This window comes from Capra hircus, chromosome 3, assembly GCF_001704415.2.
Source record: "Capra hircus breed San Clemente chromosome 3, ASM170441v1, whole genome shotgun sequence".
Taxonomy (NCBI): Eukaryota; Metazoa; Chordata; class Mammalia; order Artiodactyla; family Bovidae; genus Capra; species Capra hircus.
In genome coordinates, this window is record NC_030810.1 from 119,367,656 (window position 1) to 119,389,976 (window position 22,321).

The 22,321-nt window shown below is 38.6% G+C and overlaps 1 protein-coding gene across 6 annotated transcripts in view; it reads left to right on the forward strand.

The window, feature by feature from the left end:
- Window positions 1–22,321, forward strand: part of DCAF6 (DDB1 and CUL4 associated factor 6) — a 190,009-nt gene that overhangs the window by 23,514 nt on the left and 144,174 nt on the right. For all 6 annotated transcript variants that reach the window (XM_018046451.1, XM_018046452.1, XM_018046453.1 and 3 more), the window contains exon 2: window positions 20,369–20,430. In XM_018046451.1, coding sequence (XP_017901940.1) covers window positions 20,369–20,430 — 62 coding nt within the window. The remainder of the gene's footprint in view (window positions 1–20,368; window positions 20,431–22,321) is intronic.

A 22,321-nucleotide genomic window follows, 5' to 3' on the forward strand; every position in this document is an offset into this window, starting at 1 on the left:
CTTGATGAATCTGGCCTAAGGTTTCTCAATTTTGTTTATCTTCTCAAAGAACCAGCTTTTAGTTTTATTAATCTTTACTATTGTTTCTTTCATTTCTTTCCATTTGTTTCTGCTCGGGTCTTTATGATTTCTTTTCTTCTGCTAATTTTGTGGGGGTTTTTTGTTCTTTTTCCAGTTGTTGTAGGTATAAAGTTAGGTTGTCTATTCCTTGTTTTTCTTCTTTCTTGAGGCAGGATTGTATTGCTATAAGCTTCCCTCTTAGAACTGCTTTTGCTGCATCCCATAGGTTTTGAGTTGTCATGTTTTCATTGTCATTTGTTTCTTGAAAGTTTTTGATTTCCCTTTTGATTTCTTCAGTAACCTGTTGGTTATTTAGAAATGTATTGTTTAATCTCCATGTCTTTGTGTTTCTTACAGCTTTTTCTTGTAATTGTTACGTAGTCTCATAGTGATGTGGTCAGAGAAGATGCTTGATACGATTTTAATTTTCTTACATTTACTGACGTTTGATTTGTGACCCAAGATGTGATCTGTCCTGGAGAATGTTCCATGTGCACTTGAGAAGAAGGTGTATTCCTTTGCATTTGGATGGAATGGCCTCAAGATATAGATGAGATCCATCCCATCTACGTCTTTGAGACTTGTGTTTCTTTATTCATTTTCTGTTTTGATGCTGTGTCCATTGGTGTGAGTGGGGCGTTAAAGTCTCCTACTATTATTGTGTTCCTGTCAGTTTCTCCTTTTATGTCTGTTAGTGTTTGTCTTATGTATTGAGGTGCTCTTATGTTGGGTACATAGATATTTACAGTTGTTATGTCTTCCTCTTGGATTGATCCCTTGATCATTATGTAGTTTCCTTCCTTATCTCTTATTATCTTCTTTATTTTAAGGTCTATTTTGTCTGATATGAGGATTGCTACTCCAGCTTTCTGTTGCTTCCCATTTGCCTGGAATATGTTTTTCCATCCTCTCACTTTCAGTCTGTATTTGTCTTTAGGTCTGAAGTGGGTTTCTTGTAGATAGCATATATATGGGTCTTGTTTTTGTATCCATTCAGCCAGTCTGTGTCTTTTGGTTGGACCATTTAATCTATTTACGTTTAAAGTAAGTATTGATACATATGTTCCCATTGCCATTTCCTTAATTGTTTGGGGTTGATTTTGTAGATCTTCCTTCTCTTGTGTTTGTTGACTATATAAGTCCCTTTAACATTTGTTTTAAAGCTGTTTTGGTGGTGCTGAATTCTTGTAACTGTTGCTTGTCTGAAAAGCTTTTTGTTTCTAGATCAGTTTTAAGTGAGATTCTTGCTGGGTACAGTAATCTTGGTTGTAGATTTTTCCCTTTCAGTACTTTAAATATATCCTGCCATTCCCTTCTGGCCTGCAGAATTTGTGCTGAAAGATCAGCTGTTAAATATGTGGGGTTTCTTTTGTGTGTTATTTGTTGCTTTTCCCTTGCTGCTTTTAACATTCTTTCTCTGTGTTTAGTCTTAGTTTGATTAGTATGTGTCTCGGCATGTTGGGTTTATCCTGTATGGCACTGTTTGTGCCTCTTGGACTTAATTGACTATTTTGTTTTCCATGTTGGGGAAATTTTCAACTATAATCTCTTAAAAATTTTTCTCATACCCTTTTTCTCTTTTTCTGGGAGCCCTATAATTTGAATGTTGGTGTGTTTGATATTGTCCCAGAGGTCTCTGAGACTGTCCTTGGTACTTTTCATTCTTTTTACTTTATTCTGCTCTTCAGAAGTTATTTCCACCATTTTATGTTCCTGCTCGCTGATTTGTTCTTCTTCTTCAGATATTCTGCTATAGATTCCTTCCAGAGTATTTTTAATTTCAGTAATTATGTTGTCTCTGTATGTTTATTCTTTAATTCTTCTAGGTGTTTTTGTTAATTGATTCTTGCATTTTCTCCATTTTGTTTTCAGGGTTTTTGATCATTTTTACTATCATTATTTTGAATTCTTTTTCAGGTAGTTTGCATATTTCCTCTTCATTTATTTGGACTTCTGTGTTTCTAGTTTGTTCCTTCATTTGTGTAGTATTTTTCTACCTTTTCATTTTTTTTTTAAACTTATTGTGTTTGAGGTCTCCTTTTCCCAGGTTTCAAGGTTGAATCCTTTCTTCCTTTTGGTTTCTACCCTCGTAAGGTTGGTTCAGTGGTCTGTGTAAGGTTTGTCTAGAGTGAGATTTGTGCTGAGTTTTTTTGTTTGTTTGTTTTTCCTCTGGTGGGCAAGGCTGAATGAGGTAATATTCCTATCTGCTGATGGTTGGGTATGTGTTTTTGTTTTGTTTTTTGTTTAGATGAGGCATCCTGCACAGAGTGCTACTGTTGGTTGGGTGATGCCGGGTCTTGTATTCAAGTGGTTTCCTTTGTGAGACTTCTCACTATTATTAGTTAGTCTAGGGTCTTGGAGTCAGTACTCCCTCTCCAAAGGCTCAGGGCTTGATCTCTGGTCAGGAACGAAGATTCTACAAGTGGTTTGTTAGGGCATTAAGTGATATTAAAAGAAATACCCAAAAACGAGATACCAAAGAGGAACCCCAGACAAATGATAGTTATAAAGTCAGGCAAATAATAATTAAAATAATGGAATATGCATATATGCATATACACCCATAAGCAAGATGAAGACAGTGCAGCTAAAACAAACTGCACAGTGGGCTGAGCCTGCGGACAGAGGAGATAGAAGATTATGTTTGCCAGTTAAGAGCAAGACTAGCTAAAGCACATGCCAGAAAACAAAACCTAAGCAAGTTGCCAAGTGGGGAATAAAGTAATGAAAACAAAACTAAAAAATATGTTGAGAGGAAAGAAAAGAAAGAATAGTTAAATAGAGGTAGATGAAGAAGATTTATATACATTAAAGATTAACTGCAAGGGGAAAAGAACAGTAGGAAAAGCAAACAAAGGAATAAATGTAGAAAAATTAATAGGTTTAAGAAATTAAAAATTAAAATTAAAGAGAAAAGAAAAAGAAAGGAAAACTCCACAGAACTGCAAAAGCCCAATATTTAGGTTTATTACAATAATTAAAAATGTGACTGAGGAAGGAAAGAAAAAGCCCAAAAGCTTAATTAGATTTCATAGTGCCGATAAAATCAACCACTACAACAGCGGGGAATAAGGACAAAGAACAAAAATCAAAAAGAATCTGTAGAACAAGCCAAAGCATAAGAATAATGAATGTTTTTCTTGAGTCACTGCTGTCACAGTCCTTTCCCTCGCTGGGAGTGACAGTCCACCTCACCCCCCTAGGATGCCCTCCAACACTGCTGATCTCTGGACCTGTTGTGGGGGCAGCTCAGATTCTAATCTGGTCCTTCTGTGTGTTCTTGCCTCCAATATCCACAGCTATCAGAACTAGTGCATTTTCTTTTGTGGGAGATCTTATTGTTCTTTTATATATTCCATAGACACAGAGTCTGTCTAGTTGTCGTGTGGATTTCATCTGCAGCTTGTACAGCTGGTGGGAAGGTTTTGGGTCTTCTTCCTTAGCCACACTGCCCTGGGTTTCAATTGCGGTTTTATTTCCACCTCTACATGTGGGTCGTCCACTGGGGTTTGCTTCTGAGGCTGCCCTGGAGGGCTTGGGTTTGCTCTGTGAGGGCCAGGTGAGGAGGTGGTGCAGCTGCTTGGGTCGCAGGGGTTCTGGCAGCACCAGGTCCTCAAGGGGGTTGACGGCTAGGGCAGCAGGAAATATAGTGCCCTAGGAGGGCATGGCAACCAGTATTGGCCAATACGCTCCAGTATTCTTGCCTGGAGAACCCCCTTGACAGAGGAGCCTGGCAGGCCACAATCTACCGGGTCACAGAGTTGGAAATGACCGAAGCAACCCTGCATGCATAGATGCAAGATTTTTCTTGCCTGTGGCAGCTCTGCCCCAGTGAGAGCTGAGCATGAAGGTGGTGCAGCTGCTTGGCTTGCGGGGACCCTGGCAGTGCAAAGTGGACTGCCCCAGCCACAGCAGTTATGGCCCTATCAGAGTCTCTTTTGGAGCTTCTTGTAACTCGGGATCAGAAGGCCTCTTTGGCCATTCTTTCTTCGTAGCTCCGCCCGTTCAGGCACTTAAAAGGCTCTCTTGCTTGGAGTCCTTCTCTGTTGTTCGGGGCGTCAGGCACATAGAGGGGCCCTCCTGGCTGGAGTCCTACTCTGTAGATTAGCATGTCAGGCACTTAAAGCGGCACTGTGGGTGGGGTCCTATGCTGTAGTTCAGTGTGTCAGGCATTTGGTCGGCCAGTCTTCCCATTGTTCAGCTGCCGATGCTGGCCTGTTGGGAGAGAGGCCATGGTGCTGGTCCCCTTACGCTTGACTCAGCAGTATTGCCTTGCTTCCATGGCTGCCCAGCTTTACTTCACAGGCATTTCCCACCACAGTCTCTGCCCTCACATACTTCTCTCCGCAGTCTCTCTGCAGTCCTCGCCCTGGGATTGCTCCACAATCCCTAAACTACAGACCGCTCCCAGCCGCTGCACCTTCCTGGGGACCTGCGTCGCTATCCAGGGTATGTATGGCTGCGGCAAGGACTGTCTGATTCTCATCCCGTTTAGGCTGCCACAGATCATCTTTTTCACTCTCAGCCTTAAATGTTTCTCCTCTGACTCAGACAGTTGCTCCAGTGTGGGGATCGGACACCTGCTTCAGTTCCCCCATCCGCCGAGGGCAGGCCCAGTCCTGGTAACACTCCAGGTTTTCCCCCTAGTTCCTTCGTCCTACCGAGTTTTGCGTGGCTCTGTATATTCTTTCCCGCTGGTCAGGTACTCCTGCCCACTCTCAGCTGGCGTTGCACATGCACGACTGTGTGTGAGGTGTATTCCTGATGTCTCCGTGGAGAGAGATGTGCTCCACGTCCACCTGCTCCTCCTCTATCTTGTTCTCAACAGCTGATTTCAGTCTTAAGAAGATTTATAGTGACCTGCTTTGTCGCCTAGCTTATGATCTGTCATTGAGATATTCCTTGTGCAGTTGAGGAGAATGTGTATTCTGATGCTTTTGAACAACAGGGACAACAGAGGATGAGGTGATTGGGTGGTGTCACCAACTCAGTGCTGCAGCGCATGGGGTCACAAAGAGTTGCACCCAACTGAGCGACTGAACTGATGAACAGAAGAGTCTTTTCTTCTTGGGGAGTTACTTTTTTAAAATTTATTTTTTAATCAAGATATATTTGTGTCACAATATTTTCGTGATTTCTGCCATACATCAGCATGAATCAGCCATGGGTATGCGTACGTCCCCTTCCTCTTGAACCTCCCACCTCATCCCACCCCTCTGGGTTGTCACCGAGTACAGACTGAGCTCCCTGAGTCATACAGCGGATTCCCGCCGGCTCTCTGTGTTGCATGTGGTAATGTGTGTGTTCGCATGCTGCTCTCTCCGTTCCTCCCACCCTCTCCTTTCCCTTCTCCTGCCACACCCTTAGGTCTGTTCTCTGCGTCTGCTTCTCCGTTGCTGCCACGCACATAGGTTCATCAGTACCATCTTTCTAGGTTCTCTCTCTATATGTATTAATACATAAGATTTGGTTTTCTCTTTCTGACTTTATTAATTATAGTGGGCTCGAGGTTCATCCACCTTATTAGAACTGACTCAGATGCATTCATTTTTATGACTAATATTCCGTTGTATATATGTAGCACAACTTTTTTTAATCCCTCTGTCAGTGGACATGCAGCTTGCTTCCATGTCTTGGCTAATGTAATAGTGCTGCAGTGATCGTTGGGTTACAGGAGTCGTTTTCTGTTCTGGTCTTCTCATGATAAATGCCCAGGAGTGGCGTGACGTGTTGTTTTAAGGCCAGTGTTTCCTTATTGGTTTTCTGTTTGGATGATCCATCCATTGATGTAAGTGGAGTGTTAAAGTTCCCTAGTGTTATTACGTTGCTGTCGGTTTCTTTGTTAATGTTTGTGTTATGTGTGTGTGCTCCTGTGTTAGGTGCATATATATTTACAGTTATTATATTTCTTCTTTTGGCTGTATCATGCAGCTTGTGGGACCCCTACCAGAGACTGAACTTGGGCTTCAGCAGTGAAAACCCCATGAACTAACCACTGGAGAACCAAGGAATTCCCTGTATCTTTTTTTATCGATCTTTTTATCATTATGTAATTTCCTTCTTTGTCTCTTGTTACAGTCTTTGTTATAAAGTCTGATTTCTCTGATGGAAGTATTGCTGTCCCAACTTTCTTTTTGTTTTCATTTGTGTTGAATACCTTTTCCATCCTCTCACTTTCAGTCTTCTTGTATCTTTCATCCTGAAGTGAGTCTCTTGTGGAGAGCATTTTTATGGGTCTTATTTTTTCATCCATTCAGGTATTCTTTGTCTTTAATTAGAGCATTTAGTCTGTTTACATTGAAAGCAATTATTGATAAATTTGCACTTATTGTAGTTTTGTTAATTGTTTTGAGGTTTTTATAGTTGTGTTCTTCTTTTGCTCTCTTATGATTTGATGACCATCTTTAGTGTTTAATGTCAGTTTTTTTGCTATGTATGTGTGTGTATGCTCAGTCATGTTCAACCCTTTGTGACCTTAAGTACAGTAGCTCACCAGGCTCTTCTGTCCAAGGGCCTTTCCAGGAAAAAAAAGGAGTGGATTGCCATTTGCATCTCTAGGGGGTTTTCCTGAACCAAGAATTGAACCTGTGTCTCCTGAGGCTCCTGCAGTGGCAGGCAGACTCTGTGCCACTGAGCCACCTGAGAAACCCTTTTTTGGTATATGTGTGTGTTATACATCTTTTGGGTTTTGGCTACTATAAAGTTTATATGTAGCACCTTCATATGTGTGTGCTTATTTTAAGTTGATTTTAAGTTCAAATGCATTCCTACAACCCTGAATTTTTACTTCTTTCATTTTTTATTTTCCTTTTGACTGTGCTGGGTCTTCATTGCTGCTTGCAGGCTTTCTCTAGCTGTGGCAAGAGGGGGCTGCGCTAGATGATGGTGTGCAGGCCTCACTGTGGCAGCTTCCTGTGCTGCAGAGCGTGGGCTCTAGGTGCGTGGTCTCAGCAGCCGTGACGTGCTGGCTGTGTCGCTCCATGGCTTGTGGGGTCTTCAGGGACCAGGGGTTGAACCTCTGCCCCCTCCTTTGACAGGTGGAGTCTTAACTACTGCACTACTGGGGAAGTCTCTTGTTTAATGTTTTTGACATCATATTTTACATTTTTTGCTTTGTATTTCTCTTGATTACTTCTTGTTGACATGATTTTACTACCTTTGTCATTTAACATTCCTACTAGCTTTATAAGTGGTTGATCTGTTACCTTTACTGTATATTTGCCTTTACTGGTAAAATTTTTTATTTTGTAATTTTCATTTTTCTAGTTTTAATCTTTTCTTTTTTTGCTTACTTTTAAATTTTACTGTAAAGCTAGTTTACTTGTGCTGAATTCTTCTAGCTTTTATTTGTAAAATGAACTTGTCATCAAATCTGAATGCCTTGCTGGATAGAGTATTTTTGGCTGTAGGTTTTTTCCCTTTCATCACTTAAAATATATCATACCACTCCTTTCTGACCTGCAAAGTTTTTGTTAAGAAGTGATCTAGTAGTCTTTTGGGCGCTTCCTTGTAGGTAACTGATTGTTCTTCCTTTTCAATTGCTTGGAAAATTGGTTTTCTTTCAGCTTGCCTTTTTCGTTATATTTTGTCTCAGTGTGGATATTTCTGGGACAGTCAGGTTTGTGACCTGAGTGTCTTTTGTTTTCGCCCAGGTTAGGGAAGTGTAGGCAGGGTAGGGCTTCCCAGATGGCGCTAGAGGTGAAGAGCCCCCCTGCCACTGCAGGGAGACGTAAGAGACTCAGGTTTGATCTGTGGGCTGGGAAGATCCCCTGGAGAAGGGAGTGGCCACACACCCCAGTGTGCTTGCCTGGAGAGTGTCGTGGGTAGAGGAGCCTGGCGGGCTGCAGCCCTTAGGGCCGCACAGAGTCAGACGCAGCTGATAAGGCTTAGCACGCATGCACAGGAAAGTTGTCAGTTGTTATCTCTTCAAATAAGTCCTGTGTCCTTTCTTCTTTTTCGGAGCTTCCATAATGTGAAATTTCGTGTGCTTGATGTTGTTTCCAAAGTCTTTCTTTTTTTTGTTTCTTTGACCATACCTTATAGCATATGGGATCTTAGTACCTTGACCAGAAATCAGACCTATGTCCCCTGCAGTGGAAGCGCAGAATCTTGACCAGTGGACTATGAGGGAAAACCTTGAGATTTCTTAAACTATCCTTACTTTATAAGATTTTTTTTCCCTTTTTTTGTTCAGCTTGTGTGATTTCCACTACTCTGTCATCCAGTTGGTTGATTCTTTTCTCACTGCCATCTTATTTCTAGTGTAGTTTTAATTTCAGCTTTTGTATTCTTCAGCTTTGTTTGGTTCTTCTTTATATTTCCTAACTCTTTATTAAGCTTTTCACTGTGTTCTTCCTTCTCCCAAGTTCATTGAGCATCCTTTTGAGCATTGTCTTGAACTCTGTCAGATAAATTGCTTGTCTCCAATTTAGTTTCTCTTCTGGGATTTTTATTCTGTTCCTTCAGTTGGAACGTCTGTCGTCTCATTTTGCCTAATTATCTATTTCTATTTCTGTGTATTAGATGGGCCCATTGTATTTCCTGATGTTGGATAAGTGGCCTAATATAGGAGATACCTTGGTGAGTCAGTAAGTACACTCCTCTCAGCTTGCTAGAATTGTGTGATCTTGGGGTATCCCTTGTGTGAACTGTACGGGGCCTTTTGATGTAGCAAAGTTGACTGCTGTGGCACTCTGGTACATGAGGCCAGCTTGGCAGGCTTTTCATAGTGCAGAGGCTTCCAGCTTGTGGCTGGAGGGTATGGCTGGCTGTGCAGTGAAGGAATCCTGAGTCTGGTTCTTGCCTGCTGGCAGGTAAGACCAGGTCCTACGGTAGCTGGTTGTTGGTGCTTGGAGGAGTCCTGCCGTCTTGCTAGTTCCAGCTAGCTTGTCTTTTCGTGTCTCTTGCTCACTTTCTGTTTGGAGTATTATTTTCTTCACTGTTATGAGACTTACTTATATACTCTAGGTACTAGTCCTTTGTTGGATATGCCATTGGCAAATATTTTCTCCCAACCGGTAGTTGTCTTTTTCTTCTCTTAACAGAGTCTTTGCAGAGTAAAGGTTTTAAACTTTGGTGAGGTTCAGTTTATCAGTGTTTTTCTTTTATGGCCTTTGCTTTTGGTATCATTTTTTTTTTATTATTTTTTTTTTACTTTATTTTTTTTTATTTTTCAGTTTTTTAGTTTTTTATTTTTAAAATTTTAAAATCTTTAATTCTTACATGCGTTCCCAAACATGAACCCCCCTCCCACCTCCCTCCCTACAACATCTCTCTGGGTCATCCCCATGCACCAGCCCCAAGCATGCTACACCCTGCGTCAGACATAGACTGGCGATTCAATTCTTACATGATAGTATACATGTTAGAATGCCATTCTCCCAAATCATCCCACCCTCTCCCTCTCCCTCTGAGTCCAAAAGTCCGTTATACACATCTGTGTCTTTTTTCCTGTCTTGCATACAGGGTCGTCATTGCCATCTTCCTAAATTCCATATATATGTGTTAGTATACTGTATTGGTGTTTTTCTTTCTGGCTTACTTCACTCTGTATAATCGGCTCCAGTTTCATCCATCTCATCAGAACTGATTCAAATGAATTCTTTTTAATGGCTGAGTAATACTCCATTGTGTATATGTACCACAGCTTTCTTATCCATTCATCTGCTGATGGACATCTAGGTTGTTTCCATGTCCTGGCTATTATAAACAGTGCTGCGATGAACATTGGGGTACATGTGTCTCTTTCAATTCTGGTTTCCTCGGTGTGTATGCCCAGCAATGGGATTGCTGGGTCATAAGGTAGTTCTATTTGCAATTTTTTAAGGAATCTCCACACTGTTCTCCATAGTGGCTGTACTAGTTTGCATTCCCACCAACTGTGTAGGAGGGTTCCCTTTTCTCCACACCCTCTCCAGCATTTATTGCTTGCAGATTTTTGGATCGCAGACATTCTGACTGGTGTGAAGTGGTACCTCATTGTGGTTTTGATTTGCATTTCTCTAATAATGAGTGATGTTGAGCATCTTTTCATGTGTTTGTTAGCCATCCGTATGTCTTCTTTGGAGAAATGTCTGTTTAGTTCTTTGTCCCATTTTTTGATTGGGTCGTTTATTTTTCTGGAATTGAGCTGCATAAGTTGCTTGTATATTTTTGAGATTAGTTGTTTGTCAGTTGCTTCATTTGCTATTATTTTCTCCCATTCAGAAGGCTGTCTTTTCACCTTGCTTATATTTTCTTTTGTTGTGCAGAAGCTTTTAATTTTAATTAGATCCCATTTGTTTATTTTTGCTTTTATTTCCAGAATTCTGGGAGGTGGATCATAGAGGATCCTGCTGTGATTTATGTCTGAGAGTGTTTTGCCTATGTTCTCCTCTAGGAGTTTTATAGTTTCTGATCTTACATTTAGATCTTTAATCCATTTTGAGTTTATTTTTGTGTGCGGTGTTAGAAAGTGATCTAGTTTCATTCTTTTACAAGTGGTTGACCAGTTTTCCCGGCACCACTTGTTAAAGAGATTGTCTTTACTCCATTGTATATTCTTGCCTCCTTTGTCAAAGATAAGGTGTCCATATGTGTGTGGATTTATCTCTGGGCTTTCTATTTTGTTCCATTGATCTATATGTCTGTCTTTGTGCCAGTACCATACTGTCTTGATGACTGTGGCTTTGTAGTAGAGCCTGAAGTCAGGCAAGTTGATTCCTCCAGTTCCATTCTTCTTTCTCAAGATTGCTTTGGCTATTCGAGGTTTTTTGTATTTCCATACAAATCTTGAGATTATTTGTTCTAGTTCTGTGAAAAATGTGGCTGGTAGCTTGATAGGGATTGCATTGAATTTGTAAATTGCTTTGGGTAGTATACTCATTTTCACTATATTGATTCTTCCAATCCATGAACATGGTGTATTTCTCCATCTATTAGTGTCCTCTTTGATTTCTTTCATCAGTGTTTTATAGTTTTCTATATATAGGTCTTTAGTTTCTTTAGGTAGATGTATTCCTAAGTATTTTATTCTTTTCTTGCAATGGTGAATGGAATTGTTTCCTTAATTTCTTTTTCTACTTTCTCATTATTCGTGTATAGGAATGCAAGGGATTTCTGTGTGTTGATTTTATATCCTGCAACTTTACTATATTCATTGATTAGCTCTAGTAATTTTCTGGTGGAGTCTTTAGGGTTTTCCATGTAGAGGATCATGTCATCTGCAAACAGTGAGAGTTTTACTTCTTCTTTTCCAATTTGGATTCCTTTTATTTCTTTTTCTGCTCTGATTGCTGTGGCCAAAACTTCCAGAACTATGTTGAATAGTAGCGGTGAAAGTGGACACCCTTGTCTTGTTCCTGACTTTAGGGGAAATGCTTTCAATTTTTCACCATTGAGGATAATGTTTGCTGTGGGTTTGTCATATATAGCTTTTATTATGTTGAGGTATGTTCCTTCTATTCCTGCTTTCTGGAGAGTTTTTATCATCAATGGATGTTGAATTTTGTCAAAGGCCTTCTCTGCATCTATTGAGATAATCATATGGTTTTTATTTTTCAATTTGTTAATGTGGTGAATTACATTGATTGATTTTTGGATATTGAAGAATCCTTGCATCCCTGGGATAAAGCCCACTTGGTCATGGTGTATGATCTTTTTAATGTGTTGTTGGATTCTGATTGCTAGAATTTTGTTGAGGATTTTTGCATTTATGTTCATCAGTGATATTGGCCTGTAGTTTTCTTTTTTTGTGACATCTTTGTCAGGTTTTGGTATTAGGGTGATGGTGGCCTCATAGAATGAGTTTGGAAGTTTACCTTCCTCTGCAATTTTCTGGAAGAGTTTGAGTAGGATAGGTGTTAGCTCTTCTCTAAATTTTTGGTAGAATTCAGCTGTGAAGCCGTCTGGACCTGGGCTTTTGTTTGCTGGAAGATTTCTGATTATAGTTTCAATTTCCGTGCTTGTGATGGGTCTGTTAAGATTTTCTATTTCTTCCTGGTTCAGTTTTGGAAAATTGTACTTTTCTAAGAATTTGTCCATTTCTTCCACGTTGTCCATTTTATTGGCATACAACTGCTGATAGTAGTCTCTTATGATCCTTTGTATTTCTGTGTTGTCTGTTGTGATCTCTCCATTTTCATATCTAATTTTATTGATTTGCTTTTTCTCTCTTTGCTTCTTGATGAGTCTGGCTAATGGCTTGTCAATTTTATTTATCCTTTCAAAGAACCAGCTTTTGGCTTTGTTGATTTTTGCTATGGTCTCTTTTGTTTCTTTTGCATTTATTTCTGCCCTAATTTTTAAGATTTCTTTCCTTCTACTAACTCTGGGGTTCTCCAACTCTTCCTTTTCTAGTTGCTTTAGTTGTAGAGTTAGGTTATTTATTTGACTTTTTTCTTGTTTCTTGAGGTATGCCTGTATTGCTATGAACTTTCCTCTTAGCACTGCTTTTATAGTGTCCCCACAGGTTTTGGGTTGTTGTGTTTTCATTTTCATTCATTTCTATGCATATTTTGATTTCTTTTTTGATTTCTTCTGTGATTTGTTGGTTATTGAGAAGCGTGTTGTTCAGCCTGCATATGTTGGCATTTTTAATAGTTTTTCTCCTGTAATTGAGATCTAATCTTAATGCATTATGGTCAGAAAAGATGCTTGGAATGATTTCGATTTTTTTGAATTTATCAAGTTTAGATTTATGGCCCAGGATGTGATCTATCCTGGAGAAGGTTCCATGAGCACTTGAAAAAAAGGTGAAATTCATTGTTTTGGGGTGAAATGTCCTATAGATATCAATTAGGTCTAACTGATCTAATGTATCATTTAAAGTTTGCGTTTCTTTGTTAATTTTCTGTTTAGTTGATCTGTCCATAGGTGTGAGTGGGGTATTAAAGTCTCCCATTATTACTGTGTTGTTGTTGATTTCCCCTTTCATACTTGTTAGCATTTGTCTTACATATTGCAGTGCTCCTATATTGGGTGCATATATATTTATAATTGTTATATCTTCTTCTTGGATTGTTCCTTTGATCATTATGTAGTGGCCTTCTTTGTCTCTTTTCACAGCCTTTGTTTTAAAGTCTATTTTATCGGATATGAGTATTGCCACTCCTGCTTTCTTTTGGTCTCTATTTGCGTGGTATATCTTTTTCCAGCCCTTCACTTTCAGTCTGTATGTGTCCCTTGTTTTGAGGTGGGTCTCTTGTAAGCAGCATATAGAGGGGTCTTGTTTTTGTATCCATTCGGCCAGTCTTTTTCTTTTGGTTGGGGCGTTCAACCCATTTACATTTAAGGTAATTATTGATAAGTATGATCCCGTTACCATTTACTTTATTGTTTTGGGTTCGGGTTTATACACCCTTTTCGTGTTTCCTGTCTAGAGAATATCCTTTAGAATTTGTTGGAGAGCTGATTTGGTGGTGCTGAATTCTCTCAGCTTTTGCTTGTCTGTAAAGCTTTTGATTTCTCCTTCGTATTTGAACGAGATCCCTGCTGGGTACAGTAATCTGGGCTGTAGGTTATTGTCTTTCATCACTTTAAGTATGTCTTGCCATTCCCTCCTGGCCTGAAGAGTTTCTATTGAAAGATCAGCTGTTATCCTTATGGGAATCCCCTTGTGTGTTATTTGTTGTTTTTCCCTTGCTGCTTTTAATATTTGTTCTTTGTGTTTGATCTTTGTTAATTTGATTAATATGTGTCTTGGGGTGTTTCGCCTTGGGTTTATCCTATTTGGAACTCTCTGTGTTTCTTGGACTTGGGTGATTATTTCCTTCCCCATTTTAGGGAAGTTTTCAACTATTATCTCCTCAAGGATTTTCTCATGATCTTTCTTTCTGTCTTCTTCTTCTGGGACCCCTATAATTCGAATGTTGGAGCGTTTCATATTGTCCTGGAGGTCTCTGAGATTGTCCTCGTTTCTTTTAATTCGTTTTTCTTGTTTCCTCTCTGATTCATTTATTTCTACCATTCTATCTTCTATTTCACTAATCCTATCTTCTGCCTCCGTTATTCTACTATTTGTTGCCTCCAGAGTGTTTCTGATCTCATTTATTGCGTTATTCATTATATTTTGACTCTTTTTTATTTCTTCTAGGTCCTTGTTAAACCTTTCTTGCATCTTCTCAATCCTTGTCTCTAGGCTATTTATCTGTGATTCCATTTTGATTTCAAGATTTTGGATCATTTTCACTATCAATATTCGGAATTCCTTCTCCGGTAGATTCCCTACTTCTTCCTCTTTTGTTTGGTTTGGTGGGCAACTCTCCTGTTCCTTTACCTGCTGAGTATTCCTCTGTCTCTTCATCTTGTTTATATTGCTGCATTTGGGGTGGCCTTTTTATATTTTGGTAATTTGTGGAGTTCTCTTTATTATGGAGCTTCCTCTTGGTATCATTTTTAAAAACTCTTAACTTAGCCCCAGGTCCTAAAGATCACCTCCTGTGTGTTTTCTCTGAAGGTTTATAATCTTACATTTTTACATTTAATTTCAGGGTCCATTTTGTGTTATTGCATTATTGACTGCGGGATTTTTACAGAAACTAACTCCTGTGGCTGGCAATTTGTTATATAAATGAATATTGAACATTTCAGGCCAATACTTTAAGAAACAAAAGAAACATTAATATGTTTCTTGTCGATGATGTGTGAATTTTTGTATGAGGTATGTGATTTAACTTGAAGTTCATTTTTGTGCTTATGAATGTCCACTTGCTCTAGCGCTATTTAAAAAACTGTCTCCGTTGAATTGCTTTTGTACCTTTTGGGCATATTTGTGTGTGTCTAATCTGTGTTATCTATTCTCTTTCATTGGTATGTATATCTTTCTCTCTGTAAATATCATACTGTTTGCTTATTGTAGCTATATAATAAGTTTTTACATCAGGTTGAATGATGTTTCCCCCTTCAACTCTTCTTTTTCAAAATTGTTTAGCTTTTCTAGGTCTTTTGCCTTTTTATATGAATTTTATAGTAAGCTTGTCTTTATCTACAAAGTACCTTGTTGGAATTTTGATAGGAATTGCATTGGACTTACATATCAGTTTGGAAAGAACTGACATCTTTACTGTGTTGAGTCTTCTGATCCATAGACACAGGACATTGCTACATTTATTTAGTTCTTTGGTTTCTTTCAGCAGCGTTTTGTATTGGATTGGCCTACAAGTTTATTTGAACTTTTTGGCCAACCAGTAATGATCAGGATACAGATCCTCAGTATAATTGGTTATACTTATGTTTAATTTTCTTTTAATTAAGAGTAGTTTTAAGTATACTGTGTTAAAATTCAACTTCTGCCCATTCATTCTTAGTATAAAACAGTGTGTTTTTCTTTTCTGGTCTGTGTTGGTCTTATATTCTGTAATCTTGCTCAGTTCAGTTCAGTTACTCAGTCTTGTCTGACTCTGTGACCCCTTGGACTGCAGCATGCCATGCTTCTCTGTCTGTCACCAACACCCAGAGCTTGTTCAAACTCATGTCCATTGAGTCAGTGATGCTGTCCAACCATCTCATCCTCTGTTGTCCCCTTCTCCTCCTGCCTTCAATCTTTCCCAGCATCAGGGTCTTTTACAGTGACTTAGCTCTTTCACTTTTCACTTTCATGCATTGGAGAAGGAAATGGCAACCCACTCCATTGTTGTTGCCTGGAGAATCCCAGGGATGGGGGAGCCTAGTGGGCTGCCGTCTATGGGGTCGCACAGAGTCAGACATGACTGAAGTGACTTAGCAGCAGCAGCAGCTCTTTGCATCAGGTGGCCAAAATATTGGAGCTTCAGCTTCAGCATGAGTCCTTCCAATGAATATTCAGGGTTGATTTCCTTTAGGATTGACTCCTTCTGTTTGATCTCCTTGCAGTCCAAGTGACTCTCAGGAGTCTTCTCCAGCACCACAGTTCAAAAGCATCAATTCTTTGGTGCTCAGCTTTCTTTATAGTCCAACTCAGATCCATACCTGACTACTGGAAAAACCATAGCTTTGACTAGACGGACTTTTGTTGGCAAAGTAATGTCTCTGCTTTGTCTAGGTTGGTTATAGCTTTTCTTCGAAGGGGCAGGTGTCTTTTAATTTCATGGCTGCAGTCACCATCTGCAGTGATTCTGGAGCCCAAGAAAATAAAAGTCTATCACTGTTTCCATTGTTTGCCCATCTATTTCCCATGAAGTGATGGGACTGGATACCATGACCTTAGTTTTTTGAATGTTGAGTTTTAACAGCTTTTTCACTCTGCTCTTGTACTTTCGTCAGGAGGTTCTTTAGTTCTTCACTTTCTACCATAATGGTGGTGTCATCTGCGTGTCTGAGGTTATTAATATTACTCCCAACAGTCTTGATTATAGCTTGTGCTTCATCCAGTCTGGTATTTCGCATGATGTACTCTGCATATATATCTTTTGAGGTTTTGAGGTATATGCCAGGAGATTTTTTACATGGAAAATAATATCATCTTTCAGTAGGGACTCTCATATTTCTTACTTTCCAAACTATGTATATCTTTTTTTTCTTTCTTACATTGTCTCTATCTCTAAAACTTCCAGAAACGTGTTTAATAGTAGTGGTGAGAGGAAACTTCCTTGTATTGTCCTGATCTTAAATGGGAAGCATTCAGTCTTTCACCATTAAATATAAGTTTTAGGTCTTTTACTGGTGCTTATTGTCAGATTGAGGAAGTTTCCCTCTGTTGCTAGTTTGCTGAAAGTGTTAATCATAAATGAGTTCAGTCAAAGAAGCAGAATTACTAGGAGAGTAATATTTCATTGTACCACGTCTTCTCTATCCATTCATCTGTTGATGGACATTTAGGTTGCTTCCATGTCTTGGCTATTGGAAACATTGGTGCAGTGAACATTGGGGTGCATGTATCATTTCAGATCATGTTTTTCTCAGGCTCTATGCCCAGAAAATGGATTGCAGGGCCGTATGATAGCTCTGTGTTTAGTTTTTTAAGGAACCTCCATTCTTTTCTCCATAATGGCTGAACTAATTTACGTTCCTGCCAATAGTGTAGGAGGGTTCCCTTCAGGAGAGAACTAGTCTTAAGTGTCTCTAGTGGATCAGACGTATCTATGAGTTATGCATATGCTGATTAATTTGCTTATGACAATAAGCATATGAAGTTGATGGTAATTTTCCCATCAAATATAAAATTTTTACAAATGTAGTACTAAGGCCCTGAGTTGTTAAGTTTTGCCCCATGTACGTGTATAATGATCCAAGTTAGATATTTAAGCCTAACATTTCTTGTCCCAAGTAACTCATGGTCTAATAACAGGGATAGGTACATGAATAAATAAGTTATGAAACAGTTTAGTAAGTTACAAAACCATTAAATATGAGCAGTATTCCTGTATTGCAATGAAAGATGTTCACCTTTTTGAGAGGAAACATGTTAAAGAGCAGAATAAGTATTATGATCCTATTATTTTACTCACTGATTCAGAAAACCTATGTTCAGTTTCTACTTTGTCTTAGGCACTGTTCTAGGCATTTAAGATACTTTGGTCAACAAAAGAGTGTTCCTTTTTTTTAAATGGAGCTTACAGTCTATCACGAAGAATAGAATGTAAAAGAGACGGAATTAAATGAGGCAGCTTGGGCTACAGAAACACTTGAATAGAAAGCCACAATGGTAGGTACATTCATCCGTAATAAATGTGTAATAGCTGGGAGACAGTTCTCCATGTCTCCTTTGTATTTCTGTACATCTTTTGAGCAGAGGCAGTGGCTTCTTTGCTCTGGACTGTCTTTACAAGGATTTTTTTTTTTTAGGGAACAGCCTTGGGAGATAGAGCATTCAGTATCTCTCTGTGAAGCAGAAGGCAGATTTGTTTATTGTCCAAAATAATAAAGATAATGTCTTTTGGGAAAAGGTTAGGTAGATTTGCTTGATATGAGATTTGGGTCCCCTCAGTTCAGGGTACTCCAGCTGTGATTCAGACCCATTGCTTGTGCAGTATCCCCCCAGCCCCTCTCTGCATTGCCCTGTGGGAATTGGACAAGAGGAACCATTGATCCTGAAGCTCATTCTGCTGGAGTAGAATGGTTCTTTGCCTCTGACTGGAGTCTTGTGTCTTCTGCTAGCATCCCTAAGATGGTGGCAGGTAACTTGTTAGCTTACAGCTAGGCCAAAGTTCTTGATAATAGGTAATAATTTTATTTTTGTTTTAATTTGAGAGGACTCAGTTTTTTAACTTACAGTTCTTATTTTACCCTAGCTTTCAGCTTCTGTTTCTTGGTGTAGTGCATTTAATTATCAGAAGGGTTGAGGAGGTTTATCCTAGGTTGTTCTCAAAGCCCTTTTTATGGAACGTGTGGACAGCAGTCATTTTGAGCTCCTCAGTCACACACAGAAATATCATTCAGGAGCTGTCTTGTCTTGGTGCATGTCTTAGGGCACAGTTTTATGTACAGGTTCATATATAAGAGTTCTTGCTCAAGTCACTCACTTCGTTTTCTATTCTCTCATGTTGCACTACCATTTCCTCTAGTTGGAAATGGCTAGAGCCATGTTTTCAAACCCAGATGTTTAAAAATTTGGAAAAAACTTTTTAATACTTTTTTCTTAGCATTTTAATGAATTTTAGTTACCGTCATGTTAATTTGAATACTTTATTTCTGAACTCTTAATTTGCAGCTCATTAACATCACCACACATGCTGACAGCCAAAAGAAAGATTTCTAAAAATTTTGTCTGTTTACCACAGTTAGCATTTTTTAAGACATTTTGTGGGACAGATTTGGATAAGAGAAAACAGTAATAACCGAGAAGCAGCGAGCCAGTGGAAAGAGACAGTTACAAATCCAGTAAAAGTTATAATTTTAATTTGCCACCAATTTGAAGAGACAAATCAGTGCCTTTGTCTATTTATGTAGACCGTATGATAGATCTGGGATCATATAAGACCTGGGAAGATTCCCCTGGAGAAGGTAATGGCTACCCGTTCCAGTATTCTGGCCTAGAGAGCTCCGTGGTCTGTATCGTCCATTGGGTCATGCAGAGTTGAACACGGCTGAGCAACTTTCACTTCACTACTATAGTACGTAATGGATCTGATAGAAAATTGAGCTTGGTAAAAAATAGAATGAATCATATCAGATATCCAGTGTAAAGGAAATGTTTTAAAACTGGCCGAAATAGACAATAGGGCAACTAAATAAATGATAAAGTCAATGAGAAAAAGAAAAAAACAAAACAAAACTGAAAATCAGGTGTGGAAAGTTGATTATATATAAAGTGTAACATAATTTGTGAAAATACTTTGCTGAATTTCTGTAGGTTGTTTTATTTTAATAAGTTTTTTCTAATAAGAACCATACCCCCCTTTTCCCACCTTCCGCACACATAGAATTTTTAACCACATGTACATCCATTATATAGCCATCTGAACCAGTTACAGGCAAGGACAAAGAAAACAGTTTGGCTTCAAGATCTTGCTCTTCACACTGAACACAAGAAAACTGTAGTAGAGAAATCTGTCCCTTGTGATAGTATACAGAGAGCATAGTCAAATCTAATTTTGAAATTTCATCAGCCTGATTTCTTAGCTAATTACCACTCTTTGTCATATATTCAGCTTCTTTTCATTACAGCTTCTGAATAAACATGAAGCTTTCTTGGTCCATTTTTGGTAAAGATGATTTGTTCCTAAAGAAATATATTCCTGTTTTTCAAAGGAGTAACTTATTCTGCTTTTGAAGTATTATAACTGTTCTGCTCCTGATGGACAGTGAGGCTGATTCTATTTTTTTTCCTGTCACATTTCATCATTGTGAAATGAAGTTTTAAGTATTTTAGCATTTCTGAAATTGAGATGTGTTTGAAAATAGGCGGCGTCTTATAAAGCACTGTTTGCCACCCACTTTAAAATTGAAGACTCTGTTACCCCCTCCAGTCTTCTTTATACCATTTTGTGTATTGTCACATATTGTATATTGTCTTTTGTTACGCTGACTAGAGTCAGGGGTCTTTTTAATTTTACTGTTGTATCCCTGGCTCCTATAACACCACCCAAAATGCAGTAAGCAGGTAGTATATTTGGTGAATGAATGAATGAAGGGAACACTTGAGTGTTTATTGTGGTTTCAGATAATGTGCTAAGGCCTTTCTCTCCTTGAGTCACTTAATTCTTAACAGTAACCACATGAGGTAGGCAGGTACTCTAATGAGGAAACTAGGGCTAAGGAGGGGTTAAATTTGCCCAGTTTCACTCAGCCTGTAAATGGAGGAGTTAAAATTAGAGCTTGAATCTACCTCAGGTCAGTTGCTAGGCTCTTAACAGTGTTACACTTTTCTAAGCATTAAATTGTTTGATTTATTTAGTTCTTTCTTTTTAAACAGGAAGAAGAGAATTTATCCAAAGATTAAAACTTGAAGCAACCTTGAATGTGCATGATGGCTGTGTAAGTAATAGTTAATTCTCAACTGTGGAGAACTGTAATACTAAGTATTCAGATTTTTGAGGAAATGCCCCAATGCTTCCAGAAGAGATTGGACTAACTGTTATTAAAATGGGAGAATTGTTTTACATTAAAACATATTTTGAATTTAGGAAAATATATGGGAGATTTTTTTGAAGAATGATGATCAAAAGGCTTTCATCTCTTTCACTGTTGGTGCTGCTTTTGTGAGGGGTCACTAGTGGTCTTCATGTCTCCAAATCTATTAGTCACTTCTCAGAAACTTTTTAAGTATTTCTTTATTTGGCTGTACTGGATCTTAGTTGCAGCACGTGAGCCTTGCTGCTCTGTGGCATATGGGATCTTAGTTCCCCACCAGGGATTGAACCCACATCTCCCTCATTGCAAGGCAGACCACCAACCACTGGATTTCTAGGAAAGTTCCAAACTTTCCAGAACCTTCTAGACATTCATTGAATACATTTTCTTTTTTGAAATACTTTTCTCTTGGTTTCTGGTAACACCACGCTCTCTTGGTTTTCTTTCTCTCTCAGTGACTTCCTGCATCTTCTCCATCTTCTTCCCCGACTTCTATACTTCCCCACCTTCAAATGTTAGATATACCAACACTCTATCTTGGCTTCTCCCACCCTCCCACTTTTCTAAGGGATTCTGTTCAGTCCCATGGCTAGAACACATAACTTCTAATTTTCTACTTCTTCCCAGAGCCCAATTTATGTATAAAATTCTGTACTAAACATTCCCAGTTGCATGTCTAATAGCACCCTGAAATTGATAAGATAAAAATAAAAGTCTTAAAAAATTTTTATTATGAAAACTTGAGTCCTGCTTCTTATATACTCAGCACTTGGATTTAGCAGTTAAGATTTCGGCACATTTTCCAGTTCATGTTTTTTCCTTGCTGAATTGTTTTAAAGCAAATCTCAGATATAGCACTTCACTTTTATATGTAACCTAACAATAATGGGCATTTTTCTTTCTTTTTTTTTTTAAGCAGCTTCAGACACCTGAAATTTATTAGCTAATGTTCTATAGATCTGAATCCATGAAAATTGTGGCTACTCTGGTTCCATTGGTGCTATGCAGTTATCATAACAGGATCTCCATTTCATTGCTGGTTGTTGATGGGTCATTCATTCTCATGTGCTAGAGTAATGGACATTTCTCCTATGTAATCAAAATGGCATTATATAATTTAATGTATGTATATTTTTGATATCATCTAATACACAGTCTAAAATAAAAATTTTCCCATTGTTTAAAAATATATTTTTTTAATAGCTGTTTGTTCAAAAGAGGATCCAGGTGACATCCATACTTTGATGGCTGTACCTCTTAATCCCTATTAATGTAGAAGAGTCTTTCCCTTTTTTGTCCCTGCCATTGGCTTGTTTTAGAAACTGAGTCAAATTTCCTAAACATTGGCCCTCATTCTAAATAGTGGTTTATTTCCTTGTGATGTCATTTACCTTATTTCTATATCCTTTGTGTTGGGCTTCCCTGGTGGCACAGTGGTAAAGTGGTAAAGAATATTCCTGCTAATGCAGGCAGCATGGGTTCCATCCCTGATCCGGGAGGGTCCTACATGCTGCAGAGCAGCTAAGCTTGTGCACCGTGACTACCAAGCTGTAATTTTTTTTTTCCTGTCTTTGATTATGGAATAATGTATAAATACAGTTTAGAAATGTATCATTTATTTTAAAACTTAAAACCATTCTTAAGGGGAATGAATCAAAATGATATATGCTTATGGCAAACTGATGGGAGAAAAAGTGGAAACAGTGTCAGATTTCATTTTCTTGGTCTCCAAAATCACTGTGGACGGTGACTAAAGCCACAAAATTAAAAGACACTTGCTTCTTGGAAGAAGAGC